Source organism: Notamacropus eugenii, chromosome 3, assembly GCF_028372415.1.
Source record: "Notamacropus eugenii isolate mMacEug1 chromosome 3, mMacEug1.pri_v2, whole genome shotgun sequence".
NCBI lineage: Eukaryota > Metazoa > Chordata > Mammalia > Diprotodontia > Macropodidae > Notamacropus > Notamacropus eugenii.
In genome coordinates this window covers 190,448,829-190,466,296 of record NC_092874.1, presented here as the reverse complement: position 1 = coordinate 190,466,296, position 17,468 = coordinate 190,448,829, and the positions used below count along the sequence as shown (strand labels likewise).

Below are 17,468 nucleotides of genomic sequence, written 5' to 3'. Positions count from 1 at the left end.
TGCATCCAGGATAGAATACAAACATCTCTCTTTGGCTTTTAAAATGTTACCAGTTGAGATAACACATATAAAATGTTTTGCAAACTTTAAAGCACTGTTATTATTTAAAACACTTTACAACCTGACCCCAACCTATCTTTCCAGATTCATTGGACGTTACTCTCCTTCCTAAACAATATGATTTAGTCAAACTGGTTTTCTCTCCTTCTTCACACACAACACTCTCCAATATCTTGCATATCTTTGCCTTTGCATATCTTTCCATGAGTCTAGAATTTATTCACTGCTCACCTCAGTTTTGCTATGGTACTTCAAGAAAAAGAGTGTCTGGCACACAGTGGGCACTAAAGGAATACTTCCGGATTGACTGAAGCATGCTTCTCCACTCACCAGTTATTAGGGACAATGAAGGGGTTAACCTTTCAAACAAAACCAAAATGAAGCAAAACAGCCCTTCTCTCCCACCTTCGAGAAGAGCTGCAGTGTGAAAATAAAGGAGGAAAATATTTAAAGAGGGAGAAGAATATCTTGAATAGTGAGTGGACTTGGGGTGAAAGAACCTCCCACAGAAGAGAAAGAAAATGATTACAACACTATTAAGAAACAAAAAGGAGAATCTTCCTGAAAAGGAGTATTTTACTCCCCAAGAGGGAACAGCTGCCCATACCACCAAGGAATGCTGATGTGCATCCAAGGATTCTGGAAGGTAAGAGATCATCTGGCAAAGGTCAGAAGGAGAAGAGGAAGTGAAGGTTGTTCCTGAGACCCCTCTTCACTGCCCCAATAACAACAAAGGAGAGATCTGCTGCTTTACTGAAAAACATACCCAACACAAGTTGGAAAACCTTTCAAGAAAACCTTATTCACTTCTCATGATCTATGGAGGAACAAATGATATTCCATCAGAAGAAAACTAGAAAGTGTCCTGCTAAGGAAAAGGAAGTCTAGTGGAAGAAACTGAAGATGTCAGGGAAAAGGTCATTATTTTTACTCACTGCTGCTCACTAAGGTAGGTAAAGGTTTCAATAGGGAAAGACACATTTGAGAAATATCCATTTAATAAAACATAGTCTGAGAGTAAGATTTGTATTTCAGGACCCCTGCTTAAAAATGGCAAGTTTCTAACCAGAAATGGAATATATCTAATGAAGGCTGGTAACAATACACTTGCTTTGAGTCTTAAAAATCAAATCAAAAGAGCTTTAAAATAAAAAATAGGAGGGAAGGAGAAAACTGTCTATATATCTATCTACACTGTCAGATTCCATAAAGAGCAGATGCAATGGAAAAGGAATCACAGCAAAAAAGCACAAAAGTTCACAAAATTTAAGAAACTAGCCAGCATTAAACTCTGGATCTCATAAGTCTTTACACAAATGTGCAAAGTGTATTTCAAAATAAAAATGAACTAGACATTTTAACAAAGGAGAAATCTGGTTTTATAGGTATGTGTTCATCCTTCATTGCTGAAGAAGACCATGCCATCAGAGAAATAATGAAATGACTTGCACTTGACTTTGTTTTGAGTGAGGGAGGGCTGTGCAGGTCACCAGCCTCACTTTTCCTCTAGAGCCATCTGAATCCAGTGACCAGATATTCATCAGGATGACTGGAGATGACCCAGGATGCACTGAGAGACCTTGGGGCCCTTTAGGCTGAAGTCTTTGCAGGTACTCACTTAGGGTGAGGCAATGCCCATTCAAGAACAGGCCTGTTTAAGAAGTAGCCAGGGCAAGGCCCCTTTAATGAGGCCAAAAGAAAGAAAGACATAAGGCTGGGAGGGAAACAGCAACAATTACTACTGATAATCAATCACTCTAAAGCCAGGACGGTCCAGAGGAGCCCTTAGGCAGGGGCCTATTGGCATCCCAGCTTCAGAGTGCAGTAGGTTTAAGGTTTTGGGAAAGGACAGGATGGGACAGGGGAAAGAGGAAGGGAAAGGTAAGGGAAGGGATGGGAGGGGAGGGGAGGGGAGGGGAGGGGAGGAAGGGAGGGGAGGGGAAGGGAAAGGAAGGGAAGGGAAGGGAAGGGAAGGGAAGGGAAGGGAAGGGAAGGAATAAACCTAAGTCAACTGGGCATCTTTTGGTCATCCAAATTTACCTTGCTTTGGAGAGGAGGAGGAAGGGGAAGGGAGGCAGACAGGAGAGGAGGAGTTGAGTTACTCAGCTAGCTGGATCCCCATTCAGCCAGCTGTGTCTACTCACAGGATTGTGTTCATCCTTCGTTGCTGAAGAAAACCATGCCATCAGAGAAATGATGAATAACTTGCACTTGACTTTGTTTTGAGTGAGGAAGGGCTGTGCAGGTCACCAGCCTCACTTCTCCCCCAGAGCCATCTGAATCCAGTGACCAGACGTTCATCAGGATGACTGGAGATGACCCAAGATGCAATGGGAGACCTTGGGCCCTTTAAGCCAAAGTCTTTGTGGAAGGAGACCCGTGACTAGAAAATAACCCTGCTAAGATATATCTTATGTAAAAGAAGCAAGATAGGTGAAAGGATATATGCAAAGGAGGAATCCTGGAACCAGATTAGATAGTGGAAAACATTCAGGTGAAGATCAATGGAAACAAAAGAAAAAAGATATTGTCAGCTAAGTATATTATAGAACACCTGTGGCTTCCCAACATAGTGTGGAATTTCAGTTCTCCATAGATCTGCTGGTGTCCTCTCAGAAGATAATAATTTTCGTACTTGCTTTGGCAAAAATGTCATACTTCAAAGGTGAAGGAACCACCTTTGTTGTTCTGGATACGACACTGACTCTCAAGGAGCTCTTGGTTGCTGGAGTAGAAATGATAGGAACCTTAGATGAAGCTTCATCACTTGATCTTAGAGTTTGTGATAGAGAAAGAGAAGAAAACCAGGAACAGCTTGACACACCCCATACATCTGGGGATAGCACATCCCAGAAAGTTGGGAGAAAGGGCATCCTAGACTAAAATTCTACTGGGGAAGTCAGCCAAGAGGGATAAGAAACTTTTAACAATGAAATTAATGAAGATAGAAAATAAACAAAACAATTGAAGAGGAACAAGAGTGAAGATTTTAAAAATATTAAGCTATACTGGGGGAAAGAAGAGGATCTACAAAAGAAAATCAAAGAAATGACAAATTCCTTCAATTATTATTTGACTTTGTTTTCTCTGCCAAGGAGAACAATCTGGGTATTTGAAAAGATAGAACAATATTCTAAGAGGGAACTGATGCCCACAACAACTAAGCAGACTATAAGAGAGCATCTAGTTTCCTTTGATGAATGAATTAATGAAAACATATTAGCAGCCTACATCCTTTTCTAATGATATATTTCCTGGATAAATTTTACACCATTTGTTCAGTTTTTTACCTTAAAGTCAGTGTGGGTAATATGCTGAGACCCACTTAAATCCACTTTTGAGTAGGTGCCTAATATCTTCTAAAATTCAGTTTGAATTTGAGCTTGGTGAAAGTGAGTAGGATGGGGTATTTTTGCACAAGTATGTAAACAGATTAAGATATCACACTGAAGAGAAAGTCTGGCACAGTGAAAAGCGGCAGGAATACAAACAAAAAAGCAAGGTAGTTGGTGCACTCAAAGAACTTGCATCCTACCTAAAAAAATAGGCACAAATGAAAATTCAGCTGCAGGGCAAGAAGAAAGCTTGGTGGTCCTTATGGTGCAGGGGCAGAGTAGATGCCCAAGGATCTTTAGGGTGCACTGGAAGGTCAGATGATCCATATGAACAATGTCCTAAGGCAGTGGAATCAAACTCAATAGAAGCAGGGGCCATGTATTGACTTAGAAAACCACATTTTAATATTGTCTATGTTTTATTGTATTTTTAAAAAATTTGTTAATTATTTCTCAGTTATACTTTAATCTGGTTCCAGCCACATTTGAGAGTGTTGTGGGTTGCATGTAGCCTCTAGGCCTCATGTTTAACACTTCTGCCATAGGGTATTAAAATGGAAAGCAGATGTGACTGCTGCCCGTGGTCAGAAATCTTTTGAAAGCCTATAGAAAATGGGCTTACCAAAGAACTGGAAAAGGATAAATACTGTCTCTATTATCAAAAAAAGGGAAGAAAGCTGAATCTATAAACTACAGACCTATGAGCTTGACTTTGATTCCTAGAAACATTTTAGGATATATAAATAAGTTAATAGCTAATGAATGTCTAGAAAAAGAGTCAACTTTTACCGATAAAGTCTTCTTTTATACCTCTGAGCCTAACGCAGATAGTGTGGTTTGAAATCACTCTTTCTCAACCATAACTATTCATTGGCTGGATCTTCACCTGATGCCCCATTTGCTTAAATAATAATTCACTTACCTGCCCTTTCCCTCTTCCAGATATTCTACGTAATTTGTTCTCTTTTATGAGATTCTGCCTCCACTTTATTGCCTTCATTTTCCCAATGATTCTAACACAGTGGGACTTTAAGATAAAATAATGGCAACTAGGTGTGGGGCAGTGGGTGAAGTGCCAGGCCTGGAGTCAGAAATATCTGAGTTCAAATCTGGCCTCAGACACTTATGAGCTGTGTTACCCTGGGCAACTCACTTAACCCAGTCTGCCTCAGTTTCCTCATCTTACAGATGAGGAGAAGCAAATGGCAACCCACTCCAGTAGCTTTACCAAGAAAACCCCCAAAATGGGTCACAAAGAGTCAAACATGACTGAAAGTGACTAAACAACAATTCTCTCTTACAGCATGTGAATATTAGATCATCCTTGCCCTCACTCACTTTGTACCTTAACCTCCATTGTTTATATTTTTTAACACCTGTCTGTTCCCTTTGTTAATGATCTACAAGAGGACAGTTTGCTAGTCAAAAAACACTGCCCAGCTCCTGAGCCTTACAGCCTATGCAGGAAAAATGAAAGTCTGATAGTACTATAGAGCCATATTTTCTTATGAAGAAATATACTCAGTTTTATAGGATAGGAAATGGGCATGAATAAGTCATTTCCCTTGATTTCTATTACTGCAGATAAAAACAATATTCCTTCATTTCTCATTCTCATTTATGAATATTATGTGATTCAAATCGATATTTCTGATATTTGAACTGCATTGTGGAAGATTTTCTCTTTTTTGCCAAAGCTCTGGAATTTGGCAACCCTATTTCTGGTTGAGTGAACCTTACAGTTACTCTCTGTTGGGGTTACATGTTAATCTACATTTTGCCCTTTATTTCTAATAATTCAAGCCAATTTTTCTGCATTAATTCCTGGATCAATACTCAAATTCCTTTTTTAAAATTTTTTCTTCTAGGAGAAAATTGTCAAATGGTCTTGTTAAACTATCCTCTAGTTAATTGCATTGGTTTATAGAAAGCAAATCTTTTTCCAGGTCTGCTATTTTAAAATTTTATTATGTTCCTTGCTCTCTTATTTTTTAAATCTATGTATTCTACGTAGATCATTCTAGTCTATGTAGAATACCCAGTTACATTAGACATTTTAGCCAACTTCTCCTAGCTTTTGAGTCTCTTTCATTTTTTTAATTTCAATACTTTTATATCCATATTTATATATGTCACAACAAACTTTCTATCTCAAATTATGTTTCTCAACCACCACGAGGGTCTTCTGATAAGTTCATTTTCTGTTCTGGACACAGAGTTGATATTGTTATTTTTGAGTTTTGTATTTTTCTTTTCAAGGTTTTTACTCTCGTATTTATTCATTGCTCAGGGTCTCCTTTCTCTTAACCATTTCTTCAGTTTCTATTGCCAGTTTTTCTGGTATATTTCCCCTCTTCTGTTTATTGTTCTTTGACTCACTGGGGCACATCTGTTACTGTTTTGAAGAGATGATGTGGAGATGAGTAAATGAGCTTAGTCATAACCACTGAGCCATCTTGCCAGAATGCCCTATTATATGCTGTTTTAAAGCATGTTGATTTTCTGAGTTATGCTCTATTTAAGCTATTGTCAAAACAGTTAATATTAATTCCATGCATATACATGAACTTTACATACATATAATGTCAGTGTTGTTGAAAGAGGTTCATAGGTAATGTGAGTGGTCAACCCGGAATAAAAAATTAGCCAAGGACATCACACACAGACATGATAAATATGTGACTGTATACACATACCAGTGTGTTTTCAATTAAGGAAACATAGTTTCCTCAGTTTCAAATACGAAAAAATAAAGTCTCAGAGGAATTTATGATTGCAGCATGGAATTTTAAAGGGATAAAGCACTTCCCTATTTTTATCTGACTAATAACCTATTCTATTATGAAATAGGCAAAAACTACAATGTAACCTTTAAATAAAAATATTTAGGAAATAATACCTGAATTTTCTTCTTAAAACAAAATTAGTTTACAGAATAATTAGTCAATCAAGGACCATTTGAGAAGAATTCACCTTTATACACATTCAACAAATGAATGCTCAGCCTCTTCTTAAAGAAGGGGAAACCAACCACTTTTCGCCACAACCAGCTCCACTTTTGGAGGCCCCTAATTTTATAACATCCAATCTAAATTTGCATTTTTACAACTTTATCTTATTATTCCTGGCTCTGCCTTCTGGGTCCAAACAGAACACATCTGATCTTTCTTTTCTCATGAAAGCCTTTCAACTTCCTACACAAAGCTAAAATGTCCCTCCATCCACACTAATCCTCTTCCTCTCCAGAGAAATCTACCAGTTTTTCAACCAATCCTCATATGATGTGGACTGAAGGTCCTTCAGCATCCTGGTTTCTCTGCTCTGGATACTTTCCATCTTATTAAGCATCTTTCTTATACTATAGTACCATGAACTAAACACAGTTCTCTAAAGATGATCTGTCCAGGGCAGAGTAGAGTGTACTTACTATTTTTTGCAATATCTCATTAAGATATTTGGGGGCTACATCAATTATACTCACAAATTTTTAAAGTTACTCACTCCACTACATTGTTGAGGGAGCCTAGCTTGAAGATAGATAGATAAAATGTAAAACCAAAGTTTCTATCAACATATACCTTTTAAAAGTATAGATATCAAATGCTAAATCAGGAGGACAAGTCCATATTAAAATTTGTTTATGGAAGGTATTATGTCCAGTTTATTGAAACATACAATGAATCATAAAAACCATATAGGAAACTGCACAAGTAGGAATAAAGGCTAAGAGTTAAATGTAATTAATGATTACCAGATCATTATGCTACAAATTTTAAAACCATTGCTTTACTGTAAAACAATAAAAGAAAGGCAATTTGAAGCCTAGAAATCCCATTTGTCTGAACACAAGAGTGTATCTTAAAAAACTCGAGTTTGGTTTGAACAAAGTTATCTTTTGAATCTGTAATTTTATATATACTTTTTTCAAAGATATCTTACTTCAGAGGCAGAGTCTGGATTTGGACCAGTGTGTTATTCCTCAGTTCTCAAAAGCTACAACAGCAAAGAGACCTGGCAGAACTGAAGCACTGGCAGTGTGTTATGCCAAGTAGGAAGCATGCTTCTAAATACCACAGGGAAGGACCTTGCCATTTTTTGTGGCTGCTGTCCAGAGCCATCCACATTGAAAATACTCAGGAGTCATGATAAAGAGACCTTGCTAACTGCCAAATTGCAATCAACGTGACTGAACCTCAGCCTGTAAGGCAGTCCCACAGAAACAAAACCCAGGGGTGGTGTCACAGGAAGTATCCTCTATACTTTAATATGTACACTAGGAACAAAACAACTGTTGTTTAGTTTTCTTAAAGAACAGTGTTTAATAGAACCTTTAAAATAGCACCACTAAAAATTCAGATCAAATACTATAAGACTGAGTTCCAAAGTATATTGAAGAAAATAAATGTCTAAACAAGAATTAAAAATTCATTTCTTAAAAATCATCCACAAATAGAAGTAGTATAATATATAAATGAGTCATACCATATAGAGCCTTTGCACTTGTTTTGGAGTTATGATCTCTGTCCATTTGGGGAAACGTGGGTGACCCGTAACCACTGTAAATAAAACAAAGTCGTCATGTTAGGTTAAAATCCAGAGCTAGCAATAAAATTCTAGAATCCTTCAAAATACAATTTCAAAATTATTTTGTATTTTCATTAGAAAACAGAAGCCTTGTGCCAGGCTAAGTAGAATGAGCAATATATATTTTGTTCTCCCAACTCTGATAATTTACATAGTCAAAGAAATTTAATGTACATCAAACCTATCGTAATTATAATTAAATGCAGTCCCCAAGTTCCAATGAAAAGAGTGGAAAATTTTTGATAAAATGCTGATTATAGAGACATTTTCCATAGTCAGTGATGTAATCCATTGATCCAGTTACAAACTATCAATTATATACATTTAATTGAATGGATGAATATTTTCAGATATGTGAAAAGAGCTAAAAGATAATTTTATTCACTAATATCAAATCCTTTTTTCCTACAATCATCTTTTACTATAGCATCAAACAGCAAAATCAGACTTATTTGAATTTCCCTCCTATTGCTTTTTTCTTATAGACATATTAGTGAGACTTTCCTGTTACAGAGAAGTATGACTTAAGTACAATATGAGTAACTTGAAACTAGAGAATGATGAAGACATAGTGCCAAATATTGACTAATAGAAAACATTTCATAGAAAGGTAATAAAAACCCCAAGGAAAGAAAAAGTCAACCAGGCCTGAAGGATCTGAAAGAAATGGAAGATCAACTGGTGGTGGTCTTCAAAAAATCATGTAAACAGGAGAAAAGCTTTAATTTCCTGATTTACATAAGTGGGTATAGGATTATTTCATAATATAATCCAGTGAGCCTGACCAATTCCTGGCAAATTTTTACATAGCATTAATAATGATTTTAAGCACTTAGAAAGTACTGAAATAATCACAATGGGATTGGATCAAATGAGTTTCTCTAGCAGTCACACTAAACTAAATAAAAGTATATTAAAATAAAAATAAAATATGTAACATACATATTTTTCCATTGTGATTTGTTTAGTGACTTTAAACCAAAAATGCAGTTTTAAAAAAAATTTGAACTTGTCTATAAAAAACAAACAAAAGAATTTTATTACACTGGTAGATTTTGAGAATGTAACAGAAATAGCAAAAATTGAATTCAACAAGACATCTGATATCTTTTCTTACAAAATTTTTGTGGACAGGATGGAGAGTTGCGGGTTGAATATACATGTGTGTTTGTGTGTATGTGTGTGTTTGCATGTGTACTAGTATAGTTAGGTGGATTTGTAATTGGATAATTGTTCACCAGAGTGGATCTCTACTTGTCAAGAACATCCACTCTTCCAAGGGTTTACATATGTGAGCAGATTCCATGATTTGGTTCATTAGACAAAGCCAAATGGTCATCATTTTATTACTTATCTAGTAGTCATAATTAATTATTAATTAATTGATTACGAACTATTCAGAAATTGTCTCAAACTTTTTATCTGTCATGTTAATAAACTGTCAATGGAAACATGACCTCAGTTTTAAAAAATTCTTACTGATTAGGATCAAAAGATATAAGACTTGTTTATTAAATTTGCACATGAAGAACAAGCCTTGTAGAGATTGGAAGCATGCTGGATAGCAGAACTGGCAAAATATCGGGAAATACAAGTCCAATAAAATACATATTTTTGCAATTTCAATTTTAAAATTTCATCAGTATGGATAACCCCAATGCAATCTAAACCCTTTTACTGAGTTGTCTGTCTTCTTATGATCTTATTTGACTGAAAAATGTGGTGGACAATGTTCTAGTGATGAGCCTTCTTTAACTGAAGATATTCACAAACCATCACTGGCCCAGTTTTTCCAGTATTAGAATATATTCCTAGAGCTTGTTGTTTACTAGTATAGACTTCAATATCATAATCCCTCATATCATAATGATGCTAGAGTTTATAAACTTGGCTTTTAAAACAAATATTTTGAGAATTGTATTTCAATATAAATTGGCTTCCTCTGTGATACTATGTATTTCATTTAAAGCACCGAAAAAATAGATGGCTGAAAAGGCTGATAATACCCAAAAAAATTTAGGAACCTGTGCATTAGATGATATTTTAGTAGAAGATGAAATTTATTTTTGAAATCTTAATATGAATTTTTTAAAAATCTACTTCATGAGTATCAAATGAGGGAGAGGTAAAAAAATAAATAAAACCAGTCCACAAGCAAGAGTTTCATTGGACCATAGACTCAAAAGTTTCAGGTGACTGTCATGGTGGTAAAAAAAAAAAATGCTACTGAGCTCTTAGACTGCATTAAGACAAGCACAGTGTCTAGACCAGGAAGGCTATACAGTCTTCCTATACTCTGTACTGCTGACACCATATCTAAACTACTATGGTTAGTTCTGGTTAATTTATTTCACCAAAGCTACTGATATGTATGTCCAGGGTGATTGGGCAGAATAGTATAGGGACTCTACTGTGAAAATCAACTGAAAGAAATAGGGATGTTTAGCTTTGAGAAAAGAAGATTTACTAGACATAAGATGCTGTCTTCAAGTACTAGAAGAATCATCATATGGAAGACAGACATTCTCTCTGGCCCCCAAGAAAGGGTGCACTACCGAAGACACAAGGGTCAGATTTTAGTTTGATAGGAGAAAAGACTTTCTAAAGGGTTAAATTTTCTAGCAGTATAAATAAACTGACCTCCCTACTAAAATACCAAGCATGTATTAAGCACCTGTAACTTTTCAAGCACACTGCTGGGTGCTATGGGTGCAAATATGAAGAATGAAATGGTTCCTGCCCTCAAGGGGTTTACATTCTAACTGAAAGCCAAGTATACAGAAAATATATTCAGAATATATAGAATATTCATACAGAATGCATAAAAACAATATATAAAATATAAATGCACAGAATATAGAAATATAAATAGAATATATAGAAAGACAATATACTATATGTAGAATATACAAAATAAAAAGACTATGATTCATAAAGACTATACAGCATATATGTGTATAATGTATATATACACACATATACACATATATGCATATACATATTGGTATTGTTTAGTTGTTTCAATTGTGTCTGATTCTTCATGACCCCATTTCGGGTTTTCTTGGCAGCGGTTCAGTTAGCCATTTCATTCTCCAGCTCCTTTTACAGGTGAGGAAACAAACAGGGTTAAGTGACTTGCTCAAGGTCACACTTAGTAAGTGCCCCAGGGCCACATTTGAATTCAGGAAGATGAGTCTACCTGACTTCAAGGCTAGCCCTCTATCCACTCTGTCATTGAGCACTCCCCCCTTCTGTGTCAGAACACACACACACACACACACACACACACACACACACATACACACCACTCTCGCTACCACACTCTGTGATCTAGCCAATTGGCCTTTCTGTTCCTCATACCTTGCATTTTATTTCCTGTCTCCCTTCCTTTGCACTAGCAGTAGCTCCTGCCTGGAATGACATTCCCTTCACCCCTGCTTCACAGAACCTCACTCTTCTTTCAAGATGTGGCCCCAATATCACCCTTCCTTATTCTCATAACTGCAGTGCTCTCACTCCCAAATAACCTTGTATTCATTGTCTCTATATTTATTCTGTACATACCTACATAAGTACTTAATACCTATCCTGTTGGCTAGCAAGGGTTGTATTTATACTGCCCATGGTTAGCACAAAGTAGGAGGTGCTTAATAAATGCTTATTGATTGACTGTTACTCACCGATTTACTTGGACATCTCACTCTGATTAGATGCTGTAAAGCTTTAAAGATAATATATTAAAATTGAACAGGAATATATATTGCTGAGATACCTGACAAGGAAAATAAATCAACCTTACATTTGAAAATATGAAACGATATGCATGACAAACCCCTTTTCCAAAGATTAGTTTATCTTTCCAACTTACTTCACTTGAGAAGGGTAACTTCCAAAGCCACTGGGATGGTTGGAAATATGTCCATTCATCCTGGCCTTCACTCCCTCACAACTATATTCTGTAAAAAAAAAAAAAAGAGAGAGAGAAGGAAGATATGAAACTAATATATTTAGCAGCGGTAGACAGAAACAAAGAGAGATCTGCAAACTTTAATTCAAACCAAGTTTTCGAAAAGAATTATCTAAAATAACAAAATCCATTAAACCAATAAGAAACAAACTAGTCTTGAATCTCAACGTATGGAAGCACACTTTATCTTAGGCAGAATGTGATTTTGATGGTCTCAAGAAATAGTCATTTCAAAAATCAAAAGAAGCTATTTAATTTCAGGAATTCCTTTTAGTTCTTTTTATTTTTTCAATTATCTAGCATTTTATCACACACACTGCCCCCCCAAATAAACCTACCCCCGCCAGTATAGAAAAAAATTCCTTGTAGCAATACGCACAGTCAAACAAAACAAAGGTCCATGTTGGTCATGTCCAAAAATGTATGTCTCATTCTTCACATTTAATCCATCACCTCTATAATCGGGAGGTGGGCAGCATACTTCATTATGAGTCCTTTGTGAAACCATGGTTAATCATGATGCTGGTCAGAGTTTTTAAGTCTCTCACAATTACTCATTTTAATTGTATATTATTCCCCTGATTCTGCTCATTTACTCAACTAAGTTTTCCTAGGTTCTCTAAAAGTGCCTCTTCATTTCTTCCAGTACAATAGCATCCCATTATATTCAAATGCCATAATCTGTTCAGCTATTTGCCAACTGCCAAGCAACTCCCTAGTTTCCAGCTCTGTCACTAGAAAAAGTGACGTTTCAGATATTTTTGTACATGCAGGGCGTGTTCCTCTTTTTAAAAAAATCTCTTCAGTGAATAGGCATAATTAATAATATTGCTGGCATGCAGTTTAATAACTTTGAGGGTGTAGTTCTAAATTGATTTCCAGAATGGCTGGAACAATTCATAGCCCCAGCAATGGTTAACCAATGTTAGTCTTCCCACAGACCATCTAAAATTTGTCATTTTTCCCTATCAACTTTGCCAGTCTAATGGGTATGAGTTAGAACCACAATGTTGCCTCAGTTTACATTATTTGTATATTAGTGATCTGAAGCTTTTTTTAAGTCTGGGTATAGATAGCTTGGACTTCTTCCCTTCAAAACTGCCTTTGGCCATTTGTCAATTGAGGAATAGGTCTATTCTTCCAATATGATTCTTCCTCATGAAAATGCTGTCATAATTTTCTATTATATTGTTACTGCTTCATGTCTGGGTTACTCCAAGTTTCCCCAATTAACCTTCCTTCTTCCATATCTAGCCTACCCTTCAAATTGCTGTAAAACTATTTTCCTCCTACTCAAAAAAAAATTCCTCCTACTCTCTCTCCTGATGATTCTCAAATCTATCTATTGTCCTCCAAATCCTCCCTTGAACTCCAATCTCATACCTCCAACATCATTTCAGATTATCTCAAATTGGATGCCCAGTAGTCATTGTAAAATTCAATATGTCAAAAACAGAACTCATTATCATTCCCTCTAAACCCTTCCTCCCCTCCTTTTACCTTCCCAATTATTACAGAGGTCTACACTATTCCTTCCAGTCCCTCAGGCTCACAATCTAGAAATCATCCTGGACTCCTCATTATCTGTCACCTCTTATTTTCAATCTGTTGCCAAGGTCTGTTGATTTCACCTTTACGAAATCTTTAGCATAAGCCTCTTTCTGTCTGACACTTGCCACCACTCCAGTGCAAACCTCATCACCTCACTCTTGGATTATTGGAATAGCCTGCTAGTGGGTCTGTCTGCCTTAAGTCTCTCCCCACTCCAAACCATCTTCCATTCAACCATTAAAGTGATTTTCCTAAAGTGCAGATTCAGCTATGTCACTCCCCTCCTCAATAAACTCCAAAGGCTCTTATCATATCTGAAATTAAAAAAAAATTATCTGTTTGCCATTCAAAGTCCTTCCTTAGTCCCCAACACATATTCTTCCATCCAGAGACACTGAGCTTTTGGCTCTTCCATGAGAAACTTCATCTCTCTGCCCTGGGAATTTTCTCTAACTGTCCCCTATGTCTGGAATACTCTCCCTCTTCTACTCTGGCCACTGGCCTCCCTTGACATCCTACCAGTCAAAATTAAAATCCTATTTTCTACAGGAAGTCTTCTCCAACCCCTCTCAATTCTATTGCCTTCCCTTTGCTAATTATTTCCTGTCTATCTTGTATAAAATTTTCTTTGTATATGTTTATTTGCATGTTGTCTTTTCCATTAGATTGTGAGCTCCTTGAGAGCAGGGACTGTCTTTTGGCTCTTTTGGCATCCTCCAGCACTTAGCACAGTGACTGGCACATGGTAGGCCCTTAATAAATGTTTTCAATTGATTGAAAAATCTTCAGTGGCTACAGTACCAAATTTAAACTCCCATGTCTGACTGTGTACCACACCCTCAATACAATATGATCCTACCACACTAATAAATACCACAGTAACTCCAGTGCTCTGGTTATGCTGGATTGTTTAGTTAAGGACTTTTGTTCGTAGGGTTTCCTTTGCCTATAATGCTCCTTTCCCTGCTAAAATTGTTATCTATCCTTTGAGGCCAAGTTTGAGCTTTGACTCTTCCAAAAAAGTTCCTCTAATGCTGAAGTGTCACAGAATGACTGGATTTAAAGTGAAAAGGCCTCAGTTATGGGTCCCTGCTTTGTTATTTAGTATTTGCATGGATACTGGTCAAGTTACACTTTCCTCATTTATGCTAGGTAACCACAGAGATTCCCTTCTACTTCTAAAGTCCTACAATCAATCTCCCTCTTGAATTCTAGAATCTGGGTGCAGGGGTATACAGTTATCCTTTCTACATCTTGGGGGTTATGAGTATGTCACCCCTGCTATCTGGAAAATATGTGTAAAAATTTTTGGCCCTCTCCATACCACAGAAGTCTAAATTATTATGGTACTAAAAGATAGAATATGGTGATATTATACAATACTACACAGATACTTAATGCATTTCTAAGTTTCTAAGCTTTTTTTTGTGTTGTCTGATGGCCTTTGAGTGCCATATGCAGCTTCTGAAAGACTCCCAAATAATTCCCATTTAATTTCTTATACTGACCCATGATATATTAAAACCATGATGGGTAAAGCTGTGATGTGGAAGGGATAACTGTACTTACAATTTAGCTCCATATTAATACTGATTTTAAAACCACTTCTTTTCTGCTACACAATGCTACCTCATCAGGAAGTTTTAGGTAACACAATATCTGTAGAGTACTCTGTTTACTTCTTTTCCGCACAAAACCCCCTAGTTATTATAAGATAGCCCATCTGGGTGCCACATTTCAGAAAAGACACTGACAAACTAGAATGCTTCCAGAAGAAAGAAACCAGGATGGTGAGAGAACTCAAAAGTATGTTATACCAGCATAAGTTAGAAGAACTGCATGGCTATCCAGTAACTGGTTCCGTCTAAGCTGAATTCTCCTTCGTCATCTCAAAACAACAAGCAATGAAGCAAAAACAGAGTGGAAGGGAATGAAATCCACATGAGAAAAACTAGTGGAGAAAATGAAGGAACGTATGAGAAATACTATGGGGTCAAATTTCAAAGATTTGTGAAGAAAGGAAAGGACACTTCTGGTATCATAATTATGACTTAATCCTTCTAAATGATCTTGTCCATACTTTTAATATAAATGTATAAATGTAAAATTACACTACACAATAAATTAACAAATAGAAATTGACCTATATTCTATATGGGTATTTATGAATATTAGATTTTGCTTATTTCTCCCATACTTTTCCTTGAGGCATCCTTAAAGCACTGGTGCTACTATGTCTAGTTGCTAGGAAAAGTGGCAGCACAAAAAAGATGGGGTTTAAAAGTCAAAGGAATGCTATCCTAGCTGTCTTTGCCATTAATAAATCACATAACCCTGAACAAATCATTTCATCTCCATCCATCAATTTCCTAATCTGTAAAACAATGATGTTAATAATGCTGATGATAAAAGCTCATGTTCAAAAGTCTTTAAAGCTTATAAAGCATTTCATATGTTCTTCTGAGAAGCACATGGAATAACAGGCATATGTGTTTCTAATGTGTTCTGCAAGGCTACCTCACAGGTAGCACTGAATCAGAGACTTAGAAGTGGTAATGCAAGCTGTACATAAGCACCTCCAGTAAACAGAACCCAATACATTTTAAGATACTCCAGTCTACTCTGGGATATTTCCATTCATTTCAGACATGTCCAACTCTTCATGACTCCATTTGGGATTGTCTTGGCAAAGATACTGAAATGGTTTACCATTTCCTTTTACAGCTCATTTTACAGATGAAGAAACTGAGGCAAACGGGGTCAAGAGACTTGCCCAAGGTTACACAAGTAGTAAGTATGAGACCATATTTGAAGTCAGGTCTTCTTGACAGTATGCATGGTGTTCTATTCATTGAGCCTATATCAAGTCAAATTCTTCCTTTCTGCATCTTCCACCTTATTCTCTCTAAAAAGCTAAGAAGAACAAACCCAATCTTCTTTTGTTCACACTATATATTCCCAGTTCCTTCCACTAATCTCCCTTTGGGAGGCTTTCAGGGCCCCTGACCTCTCTTTTGGACAAAATCTAGCTTATCTACATCATTTCTAAAACTTGGTTCACAGTCCTGGCTACAGTATTCAAATGGTGTCTAGCCAAATACCATGCTGGTTTTGAATGTAGCCTGGAATATCATTTGTTTTTTGTTGTTATAAAGTTACTCTGTTGACACATTGACTCTATATTCCACTCAAGAACTCAGGCCTTTATCACAACAAACTTTTAATCTGTACTTATGATTTCCTGAATTTGTTGAACTCAAATGTAGAATTTTAATCCCTATTAAACTTATCTTTATTTGACTTGACCTGTGAAGATCTTTTTGGATATTCACTCTTTCATCGCACATGTTAGCTATAACCCTCAGCTTCAGGATCAAAGACTGAAAACTGGAAGAACAGTAGAGACTGATTCAATCCCCTTATTTTATCCATGAGGAAACAAAATAAGAGAGGTTGTATGACTTGATTAGTGTCAAATTGGTAATGTCCAAGTCAGGATTTAGCTAACTCCTCCTGACTCCACATCCAGCACATTACCTTTATATGCTACACTTAATCATTCACATCAATAAATCTGATAAATAGGCCTTCTATGGTGTCACCTAAAAATTGATAAAAACATGGAACAGCACAGGTCCCAGAATAGGGCATTCCTACTCTATCTAAACTGACCAACTACTTCACCTACTAATAATTACACTTTGGGATTCAGTCACTGAATCTGTTTCAATTTTAGTGAAACTGTACTATCAATGACCTAGGTACTATCTTATCCATAAGGATGGCATGACAGACTTTGGGAAATGCTTTGCTGAAATTGAGCATATTATGTCAACAAAATCCCATTGATCAACTCTCCTCTCATTTCTTTTTAAGAGAGACAACATATGCCCTTGTTTGTTTGGTCATCTCAGTTGTATCTGACTCTCCATGATCCCCATTTGGGGTTTTCTTGACAAAGACACTGAAGT

At 36.5% G+C, this 17,468-nt stretch overlaps 1 protein-coding gene across 10 annotated transcripts in view; it reads right to left on the bottom strand.

The window, feature by feature from the left end:
• The window catches only part of EPS8 (EGFR pathway substrate 8, signaling adaptor), a 249,963-nt gene that overhangs the window by 91,393 nt on the left and 141,102 nt on the right, over nucleotides 1-17,468 (bottom strand). For all 10 annotated transcript variants that reach the window (XM_072653631.1, XM_072653640.1, XM_072653636.1 and 7 more), the window contains 2 exons: nucleotides 11,848-11,935; nucleotides 7,878-7,951 (listed from right to left, as the gene is read on the bottom strand). In XM_072653631.1, coding sequence (XP_072509732.1) covers nucleotides 7,878-7,951; nucleotides 11,848-11,906 — 133 coding nt within the window. In that variant the 5' untranslated portion in view covers nucleotides 11,907-11,935. The remainder of the gene's footprint in view (nucleotides 1-7,877; nucleotides 7,952-11,847; nucleotides 11,936-17,468) is intronic.